Source organism: Thunnus albacares, chromosome 7 (assembly GCF_914725855.1).
Source record: "Thunnus albacares chromosome 7, fThuAlb1.1, whole genome shotgun sequence".
Taxonomy (NCBI): Eukaryota; Metazoa; Chordata; class Actinopteri; order Scombriformes; family Scombridae; genus Thunnus; species Thunnus albacares.
Window position 1 is genome coordinate 30,731,778 of NC_058112.1, and position 21,326 is coordinate 30,753,103.

At 41.3% G+C, this 21,326-nt stretch overlaps 1 protein-coding gene across 2 annotated transcripts in view; it reads right to left on the minus strand.

Annotated features, from left to right (window-relative positions):
- Positions 1–20,953, minus strand: part of spg11 (SPG11 vesicle trafficking associated, spatacsin) — a 33,243-nt gene extending 12,290 nt beyond the window's left edge. For both annotated transcript variants that reach the window (XM_044356625.1, XM_044356624.1), the window contains exons 1-26: positions 19,930–20,953; positions 18,464–18,651; positions 17,923–18,150; positions 17,039–17,258; positions 16,037–16,174; positions 14,420–14,823; positions 13,280–13,425; positions 13,059–13,188; positions 11,890–12,045; positions 11,620–11,795; positions 11,324–11,500; positions 11,150–11,221; positions 10,531–10,658; positions 9,519–9,694; positions 9,215–9,410; positions 7,661–7,864; positions 7,455–7,561; positions 6,631–6,776; positions 6,055–6,219; positions 5,604–5,670; positions 4,748–4,910; positions 4,391–4,599; positions 4,191–4,299; positions 2,898–3,057; positions 2,276–2,554; positions 546–746 (exon numbers count right to left, since the gene is read on the minus strand). In XM_044356625.1, the coding sequence (XP_044212560.1) occupies positions 546–746; positions 2,276–2,554; positions 2,898–3,057; positions 4,191–4,299; positions 4,391–4,599; positions 4,748–4,910; positions 5,604–5,670; positions 6,055–6,219; positions 6,631–6,776; positions 7,455–7,561; positions 7,661–7,864; positions 9,215–9,410; positions 9,519–9,694; positions 10,531–10,658; positions 11,150–11,221; positions 11,324–11,500; positions 11,620–11,795; positions 11,890–12,045; positions 13,059–13,188; positions 13,280–13,425; positions 14,420–14,823; positions 16,037–16,174; positions 17,039–17,258; positions 17,923–18,150; positions 18,464–18,651; positions 19,930–20,141 (4,557 nt within the window). In that variant the 5' untranslated portion in view covers positions 20,142–20,953. The remainder of the gene's footprint in view (positions 1–545; positions 747–2,275; positions 2,555–2,897; positions 3,058–4,190; positions 4,300–4,390; positions 4,600–4,747; positions 4,911–5,603; positions 5,671–6,054; positions 6,220–6,630; positions 6,777–7,454; positions 7,562–7,660; positions 7,865–9,214; positions 9,411–9,518; positions 9,695–10,530; positions 10,659–11,149; positions 11,222–11,323; positions 11,501–11,619; positions 11,796–11,889; positions 12,046–13,058; positions 13,189–13,279; positions 13,426–14,419; positions 14,824–16,036; positions 16,175–17,038; positions 17,259–17,922; positions 18,151–18,463; positions 18,652–19,929) is intronic.
- Positions 20,954–21,326: the final 373 nt, after the last annotated feature.

The following is a 21,326-nucleotide window of genomic DNA, read 5'->3' on the forward strand; positions in this document are numbered from 1 at the left end:
AAAATGCTAACTGCTGGAGAAAATAATGATGGTTTCCAAGAGCTTGACAGGAGAGTGAGAGACTGATAGACAAGATACAATAATGTGGGATTTATGTTCGGCTTTGATGTTATTATTTCATATTTCACTTTTACAAGAGAAAAGGCTTCAAGGACAGGGACTCTCTTCTCTTTGGATTAATAGTGTCTCATACAACAGTACGAGTGTGAAAGTGTGTTGTATGATATATTCTGTGAAGAAAGCAGTTTTTCGCTGGCAGAGACTGGAAATGTCACACTGTATTATGTATAGTATTAAGGAGGGAGCTCTAATCCAGTATGTATAATCCTTTCTGAACCACGTTTCATGACTCTTTCATCAGGCACCTGACCTTTATAAGTCAGACGTGCAATAACCTTCTACTCTTTATAGAAAATAGATAACGTCACATTCACAGGTGACCTTCACATTTTCAGACAGAAGAGGGATATGCTGTGGTGCACTCATCTGATGTTTTCACTCTCTTTCTCTGACCTCATACTATCTAATTTTGCTCAAGTTTTTACCCTCTGGAAGAGCTCAAAGCCTCGTAGAAGTGGCCTAACGTGGCCCCGTCCCAGCAGCGTCTTCCAGATGATTGACAGGTCATGCAGGGTCCACTCATGGTGCTGGGGGGCTTCTGACAGGTGGGAGGTGGCTTCCTCAGCTGTGACATCATCGACGGAGGTGAGCACCCACACACACAGGCACGGCAGCAGCTCCGGCACCTGTCAATCAAACAGGAGTGACAGCACAGTGAAACACCTCATAAACAGTGTTAATATTGACACCAGATTTTAAGTCTCTAGATAAAAACGTATATTAGTTTTAAGGCCCATTCAGACTGGACTTATTTCTCTAGGGGAGGTGTGATGATTTGTACATTAACTGCGCTGGTCAGTGATTTTATTCCAGTCTGGAGCATCTCTGCGTCTCACCCCAGTAATAACTACAGCTTCAATGACCTACTGTTCAGTGAACTCGCTGGTCCTCCAGTAATTTAAACCCCATCTGGAGCAAGATCCTTGTATTTTAAAGTTCAACTGAAATGACATTTAATCATCCCCAAACATGTTTTTAAAACATATTTGTAATATTTTTTATCTATTAAAATTAAGAAAAAAGGTCTTTGGGGAAATATCAGAAATGCTCCTTTTTGTTTCTGCTGGCCAGAGAGGCGTGTCGGTGTCTGCGTTTGATTGACATCAGCTGGAGGGGCGTGTCGGTGTCTGTGTTTGATTGACATCAGCTGGAGGGGCGTGTCGGTGTCTGTGTTTGATTGACACCAGCTGGAGGGGCGTGTCGGTGTCTGTGTTTGATTGACACCAGCTGGAGGGGCGTGTCGGTGTCTGCGTTTGATTGACACCAGCTGGAGGGGCGTGTCGGTGTCTGCGTTTGATTAACACCAGCTGGAGGGGCGTGTCGGTGTCTGTGTTTGATTGACATCAGCTGAAGGAGTGTGTCGGTGTCTGCGTTTGATTAACAGAAATTGGAGGGGTGTGTCGGTGTCTGTGTTTGATTGACACCAGCTGGAGGGGCGTGTCGGTTTCTGTGTTTGATTGACACCTGCTGGAGGGGCATGTCGGTGTTTGATTAACAGCAGCTGGAGGGGTGTGTCGGTGTCTGTGTTTGATTGACACCAGCTGGAGGGGCGTGTCGGTGTCTGCATTTGATTAACAGCAGCTGGAGGGGCGTGTTGGTGTCTGCATTTGACTGACACCAGCTGGAGGAGTGTGTCGGTGTCTGTGTTTGATTGACACCAGCTGGAGGAGCATGTCGGTGTCTGCGTTTGATTAACAGCAATTGGAGGGGTGTGTCAGTGTCTGTGTTTGATTGACACCAGCTGGAGGAGTGTGTCGGTGTCTGTGTTTGACACCCATAAGATACTCAAATAGCTGTTCTAACTCCAGATGTCCTGATCAAGTTTTTCTGGCCCTGATCCCAATCCAAGTGCTTTAATATTGTGTATCTGCCACTACTGAGTCTGATCCAACACTTACAGTTAAATAGCTGGCAAAAAAGGTTCACTGCATGTCAATTTTATTTTAATTAAAAAAAAAGCACTCACATGGTGCATATTCTAAAATTAAGGTGTGTTTAATCAAATGACAAATGACAAATGACCACTAAATGACACAGAAAATCTTGGACAAATCATCCAGTGATTAGCATTTCTTTCATAACTGTGCAACTGTGCACAACCTTTTAGTGTTACTGCAGAGTAGCAGGAGTCGCTCTGTGTATTTAATCAGTTTACCTGTTGACAGGCAGCCAGTACAGCCAGCGTCGGGCAGCGTTGCACTAGTGCTTCCTGCAGCAGGTACGTGCAGGCCGCCGCCTCCTCCTGACTCTGCAGGAGCACCTGGAACAGCTCCCTGGGGTGCTGCGGGCAACCCGGGGCCTCTACAGTGTTCAGAGACCCAGTCTGCTCCTCAGGACCACTGCCCCTCCTCTGACTGCACACCTGCAGGTCCTGAAACGCCAGGCTCAGGTGGGCCTGGAGGGCGGGGCCAAACTGAGCCGCCAATGACCTCACCTGGGGAAGACAGCAGGCAGAAGGTAGAGATTTATCTTTTTTTTTAACTTTTAACACACATATTTCATATTTTACAACAATTAGACACTTATTATAAAGGTTGAAAAGGCTCTATGTGATGAGTTTTTAACAGTAAAATATGAAGTTAAGCTTAACGAAGCGTTTAGCTCAACTTAAGACCTGGTGTAATATTGCAGTTCTGCACAGGAAGTGATGCCTTTTTTGTTAATACATATGTCATTAAAAACTGAGTAAGCTGTGAGTAAGCTTCATGGTGGTGCTGTTGTGCAAAGTTATCTCATACAGCTTTAATCTGGAGGATGTTGTGGAGGTGTGTGTTCACCTGATGCGGTGGGAAGTTGTGCAGTTGGACAAACAACAGGAAATGGATGAACTGCCCGTCATCCGCGCAGTGAACGGGGTAAACAGAGCTGAGAGTCAGACGGTGGAGCTGACAGAACTGTACAGGCAACGCCCACTCCTGAGCCGCCTCGTAGGACGACCTGACACACACACACACACACACACACACACACAAATATAAATATGTATGAACTCCTTTGTGTATATTATGCTATTTTAACACTTAGGTTTTTCAGGGAAAATTGAGTCTTTGAGCACAGAAAACCAATTTTAAAAACTTTATCAGGCTACTTAATTAGTAGAATATAGCTGCTCGGCTCAGTCACTCTTTCAACGTCTACTGGAAACATTTCAGAAGCAGATCGTCTGTTCTTCAGCAGCCACATTTATAATACAGTTCAGAGTTGTTTTACTAACATTTTTCTTGTTTTACAACATATTAAAACACGTTTGTAGCTGGTTTAGATGGAAACAGATGCTTTCAACCCTTTGAGCCTCTAACTCTCTGTGATCACTCATTGTAAACGTCAGTACAGCTGATCTCACAACACAGCTTTAACATCATTAACCTGGATTTTTGTTCATTTTATTAGACGATGTCCTCATCAAAAAAATAATGATTTTATCTGCAGCAACAGTTTGGTAATGACTGCTGGTTAACAGGTGGTATTTACAAGCTGTGATCATGATATCTGACAACAGAAACAGGAAACATGTAAATGAGAACAACGATATGGTGAATTCAGCTGCATTAAAACACAGTGTATGTGATCACAGAGAGCAGGAGACTGAACTCACTCTCTCTCTCTCTCTGTTTAATTACAAACATGAAAAACTGATTTTGATGCAGATATGTTCAAACAATAAAGTGTCACACATTGATGTACATTCGCAAGTGAATTTCACAAATCAGAGACATGAGCCATTTTGACAAGTGCGTTAAGATAGCAAAGTGTGGAGAATAACCGGCTGAGAGACCCGAGACCAGCTCGAATGGCAGCAGATCATCTCTGACAGCCGTGATTCAGCCAGATCCTGTAGACGTTGCTCTAAGGTTATTTTTTCATTAAGAAAATAACATTTTGTCACACACCAATTATTTCAAATTTTACTCCATGTAGACCTTTTGTTTCAGTAGGCAGCACATAACCACCCAGCATCAAACACTTTGCAAGAATATATATGTAAATTCTGTTCTGCCTGTTTCTGGTGCGGCCGATCATGTTTTCTGTGACCCTAATGATGACATCATTAGGTTGGAGGCGGGGCTTACCTCCCGATGCCCTTCTGCTCCAGACTGTCTGTCACTGCAGCTTCCAGGTAGCCAATCAGCTCCTCCGCTGCTCCGGGCTCCGCCTCCACCAGCTTTACACCTTTAGACACTGAAAAGAGTCAGCAGGGAGGATGAGTGTGTGTCTTTACCCAGTGTGTGTAGATGCTGTGTGTGTGTGTGTGTGTGTGTGTTGTGTTTACCCAGTGTGTGTAGATGCTGTGTGGGAGCGGTGTGTGTGTTGTGTTGGCTCCAGTGCTGCAGGATGACATTCATGGCTCTGATGTCGACTCTCGGCTTGAGGCTGCAGACTCCCAGCAGCTCGCAGAAACAAACGGCGGCCGACGTCACAGACGCCACGTTAAAACACTGCAGGGCCAACCTGTACACCTGCTGCCAGGCCTGCTGCAGCCTGAAACACACACACACACACGTTACTAAAGTAGTGTAGCAGAACAACATTTTATCTTTCTTGTTCCATCTATGAATTTATCTCGTGGTCTCCAGGTTGGAAGCCATCGTTTTAAGCGCGTCTCGTAGGATTAGATGAAGGAACTCACAGCAGCTTGACGTCACTGCAGCCGCTCAGCTGCTGGACCAGGAAGGTGGCGTAGGCGAAGGACGGTCGGCCATGACGGAGGTAGTACAGGTAGTCCAGATTCTCCACCAGAGCAAACTTGTTGACTAGGTGAGGGCTGGAGAAGTGGGGCAGCTCCGTCGTTTCTATGGAGACAGAAAAAAATCAATGCATAGGTTTACTCAACCTTAAAGCTCTATTTTTGTCTTATTTGGATTTTAACTTTATCAAATATTTATCAAAGTGCCACTACTACTAATACTTATACTGTCACTACTTCTACAAAGAGCTGCAGATACAAATTCTATTGGTGCTGCTGCTACTGCTTATGCTAATCCTGCTACTACTACTTCTTCTTCTGCACCTTTTATTTACTACCTCTGCTACTTCTGCTGCTGCTGCCACCACTACTTCTACTATCTGCTGCTACTAATACTACCTCTACTGCTACCACTACTATTTCTCACTATTTCTTCTACTAAACACGCTACTACAGCTTCTTCTACCATTGCCACTACATCTATTGGCACTACTGCTGCCACTACTTCTTCTTCTCCTGCTACTAAAACTACTAGTACTTTGTACTGGTGCTGCTGCTGACACTACTTTGACTACTATTTGCTGCTACCACTTCTCCCTCTGCAGCTACTACTACTACTACTACTACTACTACTACTACTACGACTTTAATAAAGCTACATAAAACAAGACCAGAATCTGAAGACATACAGTTCAGATAAAACCAGGACCACACATGCATCAAAATGTTCTTTAAGTAGGTGGTTCAGGCTGGGCTAATTAGTCACATGACTGATGACCTCTATGTTTTCAGAGCTTACCGGTGGAGTTCAGGGTGTTTGCTGCCTGCCAGCCAAACAGCCTGGACGGGTCCAGAGGCTGGAGCGACTGGAAAACACACAAAGTCACTACAGTTACTTTATATACTTTCAAATTCACTGAAATATCCACTCTATTCCCATTCTATTCAGGTCGTATATGTCTCTGTGGCATCTGGAAGTTGCATTCTCTTGATCACATTCTTCATATATATTATAAATCCATTATCGTTTTGTCATCCTGCTGTATTTCTGTAATCTGTACACACAACATCTATTGCATGTCTGTTCATCCTGGAAGAGGGATCCCGCCTCTGTTGCTCCTCCTGAGGTTTCTTACATTTTTTCCCTGTTGAAGGTTTTTTTTTTTAGGGCTACACAAATAAAATTGACTTGACTTGTCTTGACTGTAACAACATTAAAGCCCGCTACAGGCCGACAGGTGTGAGTTTACCTGCAGCAGGTGGTAGACGGAGACATCAGAGGTTTGGTTGTTTCCTCGAGGCCCGGCGGGGAACAGGGCGGCCTTCAGTTTAGGGTGGGTGGCCAGCGCCATCTTTAGGAGCTGAGGGTCGACCGTCCTCTCCGACCTGCCCGACCTTTCACCCTGAACCACCACCTGCACACACAGGACGCACATGTACAGATCATCCTGAACATCGTGCTGTATATTAGTTCAGTGGTTTCCCAACTTTTTTCAACCACAGTATCTTTAAAAGAAAAATTTTGTCATGGCACTCTGAGCCACCCAACCCCTAACATAACACACAGATATGTAAACAGATGCTGTTTTAATTCTGTGCATATTATTGTTATTTTATTATGCATGTCCAAAAAATTATGTTAAAAATTATGCATAATCGTTGCAATAAAAGCTAAAACAGACAAATTAAATGGATAAATTAAATCTTTGAAATCCTCTCAGCTCGTCTCACATTACAGCAGAATCAGAGACACATATGGACGTCTGAAATAAACCAGGTGGGATCAGAGGTCCTGGTCAGCAGGTGAGATTAAAGTTGATGTTTACCTGGTCGATTCCTCCGGGGGCAAACATGATGGCAGCCAGGGCCAGCAGACTGTGTCCCTCTAACAGCAGACTGCTCAGAGACGCCTGACTGCCTGGTAACAGCACCTGAGCACTGGTCAGACTGGCCTGGAAGACCAGTCCTGGGTCTACAACGACAGACAGAGACTCAGTCAGTCTGTGGGAAGGAACAGACTCTGGTGATGTTTGTGTAGTTAAGTTAAAGTGACGTTTACTAAGTGTAGCTACATAAATAACATTAGGCTGCAACAAATGATTATTTTCATAATCTATTAATCTGCCAATTATTTCCTCGATCGATTAAAGGATTCACAATTTTTCAAGTCTGTCTTAAAACAACAGTCAGGTACCAAAACATTGAAATAGGTTTTTCGTGCTATAAACATTTTGTGCAATCTTTAAAAAACCAAACATAAGTAAATAAAGCAGTGCAGCAACTAATGGTAATTTTCATGATCAATTGATCCGTCAATTAATCAATGATTCATTCATGTATTAATCTAAAAAAAGTGAAAAACTCAGAATCACAACTTCCCAAAGCAACATCTTCAAATGCTGTTTGGTCCAAAACCCCAAAATATTCCATTTATAATGTTACACAAGAGAGAAAAGCAACCAGAGAATGTTTTTACCTTAAATGATAAATCACTTATCAGAAATGTTACTTAATCTTTTCATCACTACTAATTATATTAAACTAAAAAACTAACTCAACTAAACAAATATGCATAACTTAATGTTATCGACATAATCAAATCTAAATTGCATTAAAAACCAGTCGATCTAGAGAAGCAGCCTGTTCGTACCTGACAGGTCTCTGGTGATCTCCTGGATCTTCACCAGCATCTCAAACCAGGGCTGACTCTCAGACAGGCTCTGATTGGCCAGCGGGGGACAGTTTCTGGGTGTCAACCTGTGGAGGCAGATAATTAACTCACTAACGTATATTTTACTGAATAAAACTGAAACACAATCAGAGCAGCTGTTAATCAGCACAGACGCAGACACACACCTGTAGTGCTCCAGGTAGCTGTAGAGCAGGTACTGCAGGCTGCGGTCCAGGCAGAAGGTGATGAAGAGGCTGTGGAGGTCGAGTCCGAGGGGGGAGCGGTACTGAGGGACGGGCGGGGACGAAGCCATCGCCCCTCCGCCCTGAGCCAACCTCCATAACAGCTGCTCCAGGTCTGCCAGCTCCTCCGGGATGAACACACCTCTCCTGCAGGACAAACACACACACATGAAGTAACACGAACCGAACAACAAGCACAAAGAGATCAAAGGTGTTTCCACTTATCATGACTGTGAGAGAGTGTTATGCTTGTTGTTAATGGGACACATTTGGTTTTATCTGAACTGGTCGTTTCTGTACGGAGGCGACTCTCCACCAGTGACAGTACAAACACGAGCGTTTAGTTTGATGTATTTTTTGAGGCTTTTGTTTGTTCTATAATTCTTTCAAGTGAAAATAAAAGTCTTTTAGACTGACTGACAGAACAAGTTACTTGAAGACATCATCTTGGACTCTGGGAAATGATTATAAATACTGTTATCTGACATTTTATAGGCTAAACATGTTAATCGAAGATAGTTGCAGCTGTTATAATTTCCTCTTTCTTTTGGCGTGTAGCAACATCTCAAGTGTCTGTCGTTGCTGCTCAGCTGTTTGCATCTTTCCTGATGTTTTTTCTCCTCTTCCTCTCTGCTGCTGTTCTTGACGATGTCTCATGTTGTCTGGACTCAAAGATGGCGCCAGTTCACCTCGAATGATGCTCGCCTGCCGCAAAACTAGACTATTAATAGTAAATAGACTTTACACGGGGATGACATCACAAACTTTAATGTCACGTTTCAAGGCTCCGGGAAAATTTGACAAATATAAAACCTTCATGGATTTAATAGATTAGATAGAGTAATAATTGACCTTGTTTGCAGTTGGTGTCCTATCAACAGTTTATAGATTTCTCTTATTATTTTAATTATCAACTTATCTGTCGATTATTTTGTCAGTTAATCTGTTAGTCAGAAAATGGTGAAAAATGTTGATCACTGTTTCCCAAAACCCAAAGTTGACTTCCCCAAATGTCTTGTTTTTGTCTTTTGTTTGTTACCAGGTGACAGATTCCTGACTGTGTCATCAGCATCCAAACACATACCAGCATTGAAAAAGTCAAAAAGCCTCCAATGGATGACGATCTGGAGAAAAATCTTCTCTACTATGAAATATTTTGGATTTATACACATAGAAAAATGTAATTTCTCTCTTTGCTGATGTGTCTCCTCCTGGTGTCAAGACCAGGAAATACTGATTTCTCTCTTCTTGTGCAAATTCTGCACAATGTACACATTTTCATCCTTGAAAAAAATAAAATTGCATGACAATGTTTTTAAAAAATGTGTGTTTTTTTGTTTATTAAAAACCTGGAAACCTGCACATTTCATTGTTCAGTCTCTTTGTTTCCTTTCATGACAGATTCTTACAGATTTATTGTTTTGCTCTATTTTTTTTAAACTTATTCAACATCTCTGGACTAATGAACGGTTACGGAGGTGTAAATGGCTGCTGTACCTGGCCAGCAGGTCCAGGATGTTCTCCTTCATGTAGCTGCTGCAGACCGTGTTGTTGTTGACCAGCTCCGGGGTTAACTCTGGCCACCGGGCGGCGCCGGAGGTCTCGTTGTTCTGGATCCAGTCGATCACTCGGCGCTGGTCGTGGAGGGCGGTGAGGTAACGCCACAACACCGCCAAGTCACAGGAAGTCAAATCTGATGGAGCAAAAACACGGAGAAAGAAAATTAGACAATCATGAAATTAAGACCTTTAAGAACCGCATCGGGATCCTGGTTCTGCTTTTGGTGATGTAGCGTCTCTACCTGTGTGCTGGAGTCTGGACAGGAGGACGGCGGTCTGACTGCTCTGGTCCCAGTTCCTCACCCAGTCCAGTCTGAGATTCCTCCAGAGCCCCTCCTCCTCGTCAGACCTCCTCCGTCCCACCAGCTCCTCCAGAACCTCCTCACCTCCCGCCTCCCTGCAGACCATCTGAACCACGCTGGAGAGAAAGAGAAGAACAGATGAACCAGGTAACTCAGAGAACAGTGAGGTTTTTTAAAATTCTTTGAGTCGAGACAGAGACTTGACCTCATTTCTACCCAGAAGCATCAAACGTCTAAACACAGGAGACTCAGCAGGACTTCATTACAAGAAGACAGAAAGTGGAGGTTCAAAGGAGGTAAAAAGATGATTCAGGGAAAGAAGATGATGATCATGTTCAGACAGAGATCAGAGAGGTGATGAAGTTTTTACTATTGAGTGCTTCATCATCATAAACAGCTAGTATTTGAGTGAACTAAATAATAATAATAATATTAATACATTTTATGTACAGAACGCTTTACACAACAAGTTAAAAAAAAGCTTCTGGATGTGCTGGAGTTTTTTTAAAGGGGACATATTAAGCTTATTGTGATTTTTTTGTCATTACTATACTGTTATGATGTCAGATGTTAAACATGGTCAAAGTTCCAAAACTTGAGGTGAACGAAAGACAAAGCCAAGGTTTCAGCTGCCCTGAACACTTGGTTTACAAATGTTTTTTTCTTTTCCCAATGATTATATATCGGATTTATCACGATTTAGTTTGAAAAAGTTGTCTTTCATGATTTAATTTCAGCAAGACAGTTTGTTTGCATACAGTAACATGCTGTTGTGTGTATTTTTGTTGTGCTTGTTGTCTGTTGGTTTAAGAAATTGGTTTATTAAGGAAAAGAGAACCTTTGGAGCCAGACTGTATGTGAACAGTAGGTGGACTGAGCTTCAATGTTGCTATGGTAACCACAGCCACGGGATGCACTGTATATTTGCAGTGTTATGAGATTCATCTTTTACCTTTGTGACGTGGCGTTCGCTGGGCAGCGGGACGCCGGCAGTGACCCCAGCTTCTCCATCTCCCTGATGAACTCAACACTCTTCATCTCCTCCTCAGGGAAGTAACTCCTCTTCAACAGCTCCTCAACCTGAGCAATCAACCAATCAGAACGCTAGTTAAGACGTACAGCGGAGAGCAGTAAATCACACACCACCACCAAAGTTATTTAAATATAAATATGTTCTGCACTTATTTCAACTCTTTCTAATATTGTCATATTTATATTTTGATGTTTTATTTTTATTTGTGTAAATGAATTGTCTCAGCAAACTCGCTTCAAATTGCTGCTTAAGAGACAAATCAATTATTTTGAATTGAAGTGAAAATGTCATTACATGTTGCAGCATCAATGATACCAGCACATGTCGTAAGAATAGCTTTGATTTTGATTTGTTGGAAGAATTATGGAAAATCCACACAGGTGTTAATCAATTAGGCCTGTATGGATAATTATGTGTTTGACAAAGAAATGCCCCCCAAAAAAGACTGAAAGCTGAATTAAACTGTATTTTACAGTTAAACAGATGAATAAAAAACGACGCTGTCGGGTGTGAAGAAGATTTAAAATGCCAGACTCACCACAAACTCCCTGAGCTCCTTGTCGTCGGTGTAGAGGCAGATACTGTGGAGCTGCTGCTTCACGCTGAAACCCTGAAAAAACAAAATATCTGCAGTTTAATGTTTGATCACGATGATGAAAGTCACCCGTCAGTTTAACTTTATTCACATGTTGAGGGTATAAATCAGGCTCACCATGTTGGTGAGGAGCGTGTTGGCGGTCTGCAAGTCTCGCTGCTGCAGGCAGGAGAAGACCTGACGCAGACCCTCCGTCCTCAGAGACGACAACCGCTGCTCCGGCTGGCTCCGCCTCCTCAGGACGGCCTGAGCTCTGGGAATCTGATTGGTCAGGATGGACTGACGGACCACTTCCTGCAGCACGTAAACATATAGACGCAGTTGATGAAAACATGAACACGAATCAACATTTTTCCTAACAAAAAAAACATTAAAGCGAAGACAGAAATTTAAACTATATGACTAAATGTCACCTCTGTGGACAGCAGCTCCCACTCGTCCTCCTGCGCCTCCTCCTCAGCAGGAGCAGTACTGTCGGTGCTGGAGGTGTCGCCCCCTGCAGGCCAGGGGAATTTCTTCATGTAGCGCCTCAGTTCAGTAACGTACCGGTCCAGAACGTCCACGCAGCTCTGCACGTCCGCGTCCTCGTCTGCATGAATGAAAATGGGTTAAAACTGCACTCTGTATCTACAGCTGTGGACGGAGAGGTGTATGTGTGTGTGTGTGTGTGTGTGTTGTCTTACGGCGTGTGTTTGTCAGGACGGAGCGGATCTGTGTGTTGACGAAGCTCATGGTGATGTTGAGCAGCTGTTCAGAGAACTGTCGGCTCTGAGCTTCACTGTTTGAGTCTCTGACGGCCGAACACAGCAGGTCCAACGCAGGACACAACTCCTGCACACCTGCAGACACACAGCAGCAAAATATCAGTATACACAACCCAACTGCAATTATCAAAGCCACTATGTATTACATAGTTATAACATCTATGTGTTTTCAGTCTGTTCATATCAATTCCTTGGGTTACATGGGGGGAGGGGTGACACCACAACAGGGAGTCATAAATGTTCTAATATCACAAAAAGGGGCTTTAAATAAATTCTAGAAAAAAAATAACATGATTAAAATGAACGATTACATTAGTCAATGTAGTAAAATGTCTCTGAGATGTTCCAGTAGGTTCCAACCAAATGGCCACCCTTATGAAAAAAACACATGTGAGTTATCACATGTGAAGTGTTGTTTCACATGTGATAACTCATGTGTTTTAACATGTGATATATTCAGGGGCACGTGTGGTTTTCGGACATTTCACATGTGAATTTAAGATACACATGTGATTTCCAAATGTGAAACTTAGGTTCACATGTGACACCACAACATCATATGAAATGTTTCACTTCACATGTGACATTATCTTTTTCACATGTAAAGCTAAAAACATGTTGTCTTTTTTCACATGTGAATTTTAAGATACACATGTGAAATCACAATATCACATGTGAAATATCTCAGTTCACATGTGAAAGACTGAATTTCACATGTGCTTTTTTCGTAAGGGCAATATGATCTGCTAATTTTAATTTACCACATTTATATCAGTATCTGTATATGTTGGCTGATAACAAGAAACTGCAGCTCAAAGAACATATATAAAACAGTATTATTATATAATACTGTATTCTTCCTTTCTTCTTTAATAACCAAACTGAAGCAATTCTTATCAAACTGTTTGTAATGTGTTTATGTTAAAAAAATAAAAACTGATTTTTTCAAACTATGATATTTAAAAAATATTGACATTGGCTCCTAAATGTAACTACTGGGCTTTAGTTTAGTTTCATATGACAGCAGCAGGACAGACTATAATTATAAGAAGTGTTTTATTGAGAGTTTATGACGTCTGTACACGTACTGTCCGTCAGGCTGAGCGTGGAGGCTGCCGGCTGATCAGCTGAACCGAACGTCGTCGAAGGGTTCAGGACATTTTCTTTACTCTTCAGGTAAAAATCCACCGTGTCCAGCTGACGGTTCTTCAGACCGGCCTGCAAAACACAAAACCATCTAGAGGTCAAGAGGAGGTCGTGGTGATACACTTCGTGGTCAGTGGTGAGGTGTGCGCTGCCTCCTTCCTACCTGCAGGGCGTGGATGGGGATGGAGCAGCGCCCCCAGCTGTTCAGGTGACACACTGCGTCTACTGTTGCCGCACTGCCGAACAACATCAACCTGCTGAGCAAGTCCTGCTGGGAAACTGAGAACATGACCTGGAACACGCCGGACTCTGGAGACACATGAAGACAGCGAGTGTCAGCAGACAGCAGGAATTAAACTTAGATAAAGACACCTCTACAAGACGACAATATTTAACACAGAGAAGCAGAGAACATAAAGTAGATACATACAAAAAGTTCATGGATATAATGAGAATTTAAAATGACACTTTTTCAGAAAGACAGACATAAAAAAAAACAGATAATTACAACCTAACCTCAGCCTCTCATGTCTCGGCATACATCAGATCCTCCAAAAGATAATTTATCAGTGATGTTTTAAAAACCCAGAAGGTCATTCAAAAACATTTATTGCTTATCTGACAGTATTTTCAGAATCCTCAAAGACTTTTCTAACCATCTGGATTAAAAAAATATTCCATCTGCTGCATGATAAAAATATTTTTAGCTCATTTGCCAAGTGGCACCTCTGAAGACGCATCCCTCCAGCTACCAGAGATAAAACAGAGTCACAACTCTGGAAACGGATTAAAAAAAAAATCTTTTTTATTGTCCAGCAGACATTAGATGGAATATTTACATCCAGATAGTTAGAAAAGTCTTTTAGGATTCTGGATTCAAAGCAGCTTCGAGTGTTTTTAAAACGACCTTCTGGGTGTTTCAAACATCGCCGGTTAATTATCTTTTAGAGAAACTGATGGTTACTTCTGTGACCCAAATGTTTGCTAATACATGACAAATTGGGGCTAATTGCAACCTCATACAAATGTGTTTTACTCTTCTTCTTTTTTTAACAACCTGGGTCTTAGTTTGTAGTTTCAGCCATCATTCCTAACAGTTTTGAGAACATTTTACTCACTTGTGTTCCTGCCCTGTTGGACCTTTATGACCTTCATGATATCCCAAGAACTCAATGAATTTGGTGAGTAAAATGTTATCATAAACAACAGGAACAAAGACTATAAAGACTGTAAAAAGATGATTATAGTAGATTTTTAGTCTGCCCTACTGCTGAGGTTTACTGTACGTTAGAGGTCGTCTTACTCTTCAGCAGCAGTCTGTGATGTTGCTCTCCGCAGCGCTGAACCGGAGCCGCCTCACCCTCTGCCTGATGGTAGCTCACGCTCCCCGACTCCAGATCCCATAAGGCCACTGTGGTCTGTCTGTTGCCGGGGGATACGAAGGTCAGCAGGGCCGAGAACTCGGAGACGGTGAGCAGAGACAGCTTGGACGCTTCGGGGACGGAGAAATCGATGGTCAAACCACTGTGAGGAACTCTGCTGTGGGCCGAAGACAGAGCCTGGTGGGACTCCAGATGGGGGAGCGAAGAGGACCAGCAGGTCCCAGCGGGCTGGGAGGAAGAGGAGGAGGAGGAGGAAGAGGAGGCTGGGGTAGACGCAGGCTGCTGGGCTCTGCTGAACATGGAGGCCAGACGAGCTTCCCAAGAGCTGCAGGTGAAGAGTTCACAGGTTTATTAGTGAAATCATTAAAATTCTGTAAAGAAGATCAGGATTCAGTTTTTTAATATTATCTATCAGACAAACACATGATAACTGCTTACACTGACAACATATGATGAGGTGCAAATGGTAAAATGAGTGTGCACCAGCTGAGCCTTTGCATATGTTTACACTGTGCCGAAATCTGCTTCACATTTTAGCACGTACATGGTAAACCAAGCTGTTGGAAAACTGTGCATATTCTTGCCAAAACACAGTCGAGACATATTTCTGTGATTACTCCACAATGTCGATAGAGCCGATCACAAAGCACAGCTGTCGTCATTGTAACAGAGAGGAGTAACAAGAGGCATTTATGAGCTATGATCACATTGCCGTTTCATGCTTGTTGAGTTGTCAGACAAAACAGGAATAAAAAAAGTAATATGAGGTTGATTCAGCTGAGACACAGCAGGGGAACCAGACTGTCTGTCCCGCTGCTCAACACATGTCGGCTGTGATGAAGAGTTTAGTTATTTGTCAGCTGAAAGAGGACAAAGGAGAGAAAGTGTTGTTGTGGTGTTGCTGTAAAGGCCGGAGATCTTTACCTAAACAACCTGAAAAAGCTACTGTGGATGCATGACATTAGCAAGTGACCAATCATATAATGTTCTTAGCTTCATACTAAAAAATATGCTTTAAAGGATACTAATTCACTTTCAATTTAAGTGATGGAAGACGAAGTCCTTTTTCTGTGCAAAAATGTATTTTAAAAAGGCACATGGATATTGTTGTAAGACAGACTTGAGAAATGTGAACCTATCCTTTGAGCTTCAAGTATTTTAAATACATCCCAGACTGATTTCCTACCATTCAGGCAATAAAACATCCAGTTGTTCCTTTGTTCTGTCCTCCTCAATGATTGGGAACAGGTGTTTAGTCTCTGTGAGTAAATTACATTGTGCAAAAAAAGGTGACAAAGTGCAAAAATACCTGAAGACAAATGTCACGATAATATGTCTTCATCAGTGTCTGGACACAGTGTCATCTTTATCGAGATGTATTATCGTAACATTTGTCTTTAGGTGTTCTTGCACTCGTGAACTCCGAGAAAATAACAAATCTAAACATAAATCTTGTGCTGGCAGCTATCTCAGGGCTCCCACAGTCTCATAATCTATAATCAATATGAGTGAAGTCTGCGTGGTGTTCAGTAGTTTACCGATCAGTACAGAAGGTCGATCTGAGGGCGGCGAGGCTGCAGTTGGAGCTCGACAGGCTGTCTTCGTCTCTTTGATTCTGGGGCCGGAGGGGGAGGCGGGCAGGGGGGACAGCACACAGCAGGTGGTCTGGATAAATCCTGGAAGACAGTATATTATTCTGAAACTTGTTTTGTTTTGGTGTCAGTGAGTCAGTCTCAGTCTGCTGCTGTGCATCATTAAACTGCAGATGAGTCAGAGTGGAGAGCAGTTAAATGATGTGTTTCTTGTAGTGAATCGGTTTAATATTCCTCCAGTTGAGTCAGGAGCTGTCACATCAGACCATTTGGCAGAGAGACAAACAGGCCTTTTAAATACAACACATTGTTAAAGATGAAACCAGTGGTTTCCAACCTTTTTGGCTTTTGACGTCTTACAAAAAGCAGTGTGTAGTCGGGGTCACATTTCACATGTCTATGAGTTGTTAACAGCTCCACCAAATAGTGATTTTTCCCTCTAAACTTCTCACATGCTTTCATTTCAATAAATGTTCAAATGATCCAATATTTCAGCAAAAATCAAAGATTAGAGAAAAAGTCCAAAAACTGAAAACAGATTTGTGTATCAGAACTTTGTTTTTTCTTCTTTCCTCTCCCATTAATCATCTCAAGACCCCTCAGATTTATCTGCTGACCCTTTGGAGGGGCCCAACCCCTAGGTTGGGAACCACGGGACTAAACTAGCTAACTGTATATAAAGTAGTGTAAACTAGCTCCACCTCCAGCAGCTACAACAGTAACATGCTGCTCTAACACTGATGCTTCACTATTAATAATCTAATGATGTCATATATAATAATATATCAGTCAGAGGGACCAAACCACTACTTTTACTGCAATACTTTAACTACATCAAGCTCATAATACTTATGTACTTTTACTGAAGTAAAGGATCTGAATTCTTCCATCATTGCAAACTAACCCCCCAAAATTAAGAGGTTTCTGCTCATTTTCCTGCTGCAGTACCTGAAGTAGTGGTTGAGGTCGACGGCGATGGCGTTGTGAGACTGAGTGACGGCTATAGCTGTACTGAGATCAGCCGACACCTGGAGGAAACAGAAGGAGGACGAGGAGGAGAAAGAGGAGGATGAGGAGAAGACGAGCTCCTCTTCTGCCAGGCCAGAGCTCAGGTAGGCAGGAAGGTCAACGGTTGCCAGCAGACCGCCATCAGTGATATTACAAACAGCTGGAGGTCAGAGTTAAAGAAAAAAAGCACTGCTGGGATCAACAGATAGTTTACAAAGAGACAGACTAGATTCAGGTTAGATTAGATTAGTTATCAGTTTAGTTGTGTGTATTTAAATTTAATTGGATTTACTTCAACTCAGTTTTGTTTATTGTATCTTATTTTCATCAAGGCTAGCTTAGTTTCATATAGTTTAACTTTTTTAAATTAGTTAGCTTATTTTTAGTTTGCTCAGTTTCATTAAATATAACTTTACTTCACTTAACTAGCTTCATTTAGTTTAGCTTACATTAATTGCTAGTCAATTAATTTCATTTGGTTTTGTTTAATTTCATGTAACTGAACTTTATTCAGTAACAGCTTAGTTTTATTTAGGAATAATTTAACTAAAATAGCTTAGTTTACTTAAGTTTCATTTAGTTTAACTTATCTGCATTTTGATTAGTTCACCTTACTGTAGTTTATCTGATTAGTTTGTTTTTCAGTTTATTTAGCCACCCCAATTATACCAATGAGACTAAACATTTCTCAGTATAATGCAATCAAGTTAAATAGCACCACATACTACAGCCGCAATGGTGATATTATTATTATGTTTAGTAGTGGTGTTTGTATTATTCGTATTAGTATTAGAATAGATTCAGCCTTAGTGAGTTTAGGATACATATGAGTCCAGTGGAGCTGAGGATAAACAGGGTTTCTCTGCACACACAGTGGTGGACGGCGCCGTGTCTGTTGCTGTCAGTCGGCCGGATGTTGCAGCAGGTTAACGTCTGCAGCTCCTCCTCCGTCTGCTGCCACTGCAGCTGCAGCAGCCAGGTGCCGTTCAGCAGCACGCAGCACCGGCCAGCAGAAAACGACAACACACACACCGACTGCAGCTCACACACATCTGAAAATAAAGACTCGGTCATTAATACATATTATGATTCGTAAAGGTAGAATTAATGTAGGAGCTGTTGTATGACATTGCATTAGATTGCACAGGTGTTGCTAATAAAGTGCTCAGTGTGTGTATATGCATATTAATATATATGACTATATCATTTACAGTTATGTCTGTGTCTGGTACATGTGATTTTGATTCTGCAGCATCATTTCTGTTTCAGTGTCCTTAGTTTTGCTTTGCTGCAGTAGCAAACCTCCGTGCTTGGACTGGACTGATCCTGCTGATCCTGTGATAGTGAAGTGGTTGTGATACTCACTGTGGTCCTTCTCTCTGACAGTCTGCAGCAGGCGGTCTGCAGGATATTCATAGACACAGAGCAGAGAAATGGAGGCTGGTCGTTCTGTTTCCACCTCCAGCAGCTTGAGGTTGCACTGAGATCCAACAGCCAGCAGTCTGAAGTTGCTGGCGCCTCGACTGTGGACACTCACCTCCTCCCAGGAGAAGCTAAGGAATGGAAATGCACTGTTAATAATAATAATAAATAATAATAGGGCTGCAACTGACGATTATTTCATGATTGATTAATCAATTAGTTGTTTGGTCTATATAAACATGTCAATCATTATTTCCCAAAGCCCAAGATGATGTCTTCACATGTCTTGTTTTGTCCCGACCAACAGTCCACAACCCAAAGATATTCAGTTTAATGTCACAGAGGACTAAAGAAACCAGAAAATATTTTCCTCCAAATGATTAATCGATTATCAAAATAGTTGTCACTTAATTTAATAGTTGACTATTAATGGCTTAAATGACTTATTGTTGCAGCTCTAGTTAGTAAGTTGTCTTCTGACTGTCCTGATCAAGCTACTTCTGTGAGGAACAAGAATCAGTTGCCACCATGATTATTATTATTGATTAATCTTAAAATTAAAAGTAAAGCTAGTTTAAACTACTTCATGTCTGGAAACCAGGAATGTCCTGAAGACCAAGGAGATGGAGGAGAAAGCGTTAGAAATGTACGGTCAGCAACACTCGAACAGGCTTTTACTGTAAATATTAACCAAGTCCAAAGAGTGGTGGAAGAAGAACTCAGATTATTTACTTAAGTAAATGTACCAATACAGTGATGTAAAAATACTCCATTACAAGTAAAAGTACTGCAAAAAAAAATCCAACTACAGTAAAAGTACATAAGTATTATGAGCTTGATGTAGTTAAAGTATTGCAGTAAAAGTACATAAGTATTATGAGCTTGATGTAGTTAAAGTATTGCAGTAAAAGTACATAAGTATTATGAGCTTGATGTAGTTAAAGTATTGCAGTAAAAGTACATAAGTATTATGAGCTTGATGTAGTTAAAGTATTGCAGTAAAAGTACATAAGTACTATGAGCTTGATGTAGTTAAAGTATTGCAGTAAAAGTAGTGGTTTGGTCCCTCTGACTGATATATTATTATATATGACATCATTAGATTATTAATAGTGAAGCATCAGTGTTAGAGCAGCATGTTACTGTTGTAGCTGCTGGAGGTGGAGCTAGTTTACACTACTTTATATACAGTTAGCTAGTTTAGTCCAGTGGTTCCAAACCTAGGGGTCGGGCCCCTCCAAAGGGTCAGCAGATAAATCTGAGGGGTCGTGAGATGATTAATAGAAATACTCAAGTAAAGTAGAATATCTCAAAATTGTACAGAAGAACAGTATTTGAGTAGATGTACTTATTACTTGTCACCACTGGTGTTTTGCTAACAGGAAGGGTGTTCACACGGTTGGACTCACTCTCCGTAGCAGCCGTCCACTGTAGCCGGAGGAGCCTCTCTGTCCGCCGGGTCCCAGACCACCAGCCTCCCCACGGCATCCAGACAGCCTAGCAGGGAGCCTGCGGGGGCCAGTTCAGCTTTCTGGATGTCCGCAACTTCCCCACAGTGCTGGTTCTCCGGGATGACAGACACCTCGATGGAGATCTTCTCCGGCCGCTGAGCCTCCAACATCTTGACACGTCGGATGCAAAACGTTTCACACAGACTGCGGGTTCAACTGTTGGCTAACGAGACATTTTATAAAAAAAGAAATGGTCCTGTAAACACCTCCAGACAGCGATGAAAGCAAAAGTATCAGAGATGTTCCTGTCATGTAAACAGCATCTGAGTCCAGGTAGTCACATGTCCAGTCTTCTGCTGTCAGCTGACCGCTTCTGACCAATAGAAAAACGCAAAAATATAATACAGTCAACTTAATCGAGTGAGGATGTTAATTTAATAATCCTCATTTTGTTATTAAATAAATAAAAAAAAATCTGCCAAATTTCAGCGCAAATGCATGAATATTTTTTTGCTTAAAAATAAAGAATAACCAACAATTCAATCAACTAGTGTGAAATTTTAGGGTGACAGTATTGTGTCACAGGTTGAAAATTCAATTCAAGGGCAGGTTCACAATTTTTCAAGTCTGTCTTGAAACAACAGTCAGGAGCCCGGATGAAGAGTGAAACATGTTTTTCTTCCTGTAATTAGAAGATCCCTTCATAATGTATAATTGATGTCTAATTGCATTCTACTTTAACCCCACCAATTTATCATTTATGAGCAGTATATATCTATAAATATTTTAGAAATGGGCTATAATACCACACAATATAGTTGTAAGCAAATATAAGTGTTCATTAATACATTTTTCAACAACTATAACTCCTCTTGTGGGCACCCGTACATGGATGATGCTATATAAATATTAAAACATGAATGACGATATAGTAAAACATAGTTATAATAATATAAAATATGTCTTCATGAGAGATATTATAATTGTTGACAAATGCAAAAAGAATAAAGTTAAATAAAGAGAAAATAAAGAATATGGAAGAAAATAAAGATTTAAGAATGTCATTTTAATCACCAATAATGAAAAACTACATTATTGTGTTTTATAAACCATTTGTTAAATGTTTATATAGTGCTTATAAATGCTAAATACAAGTGTTAAAGTAATGTAATATCAAATAATGTGATAATATAATGAAATAATATTCATTTAACACACTTAATTTCTTTCTCCATACCACAGTCCATATTTTTTTCCAAGTTTTTTATTCCATTTCACAGATATTTTGATCCATTGTGTAAATAGACTTTAAATTTTAATTTTAAATTTAATTCCTAATCTTATTTTGTTTATTT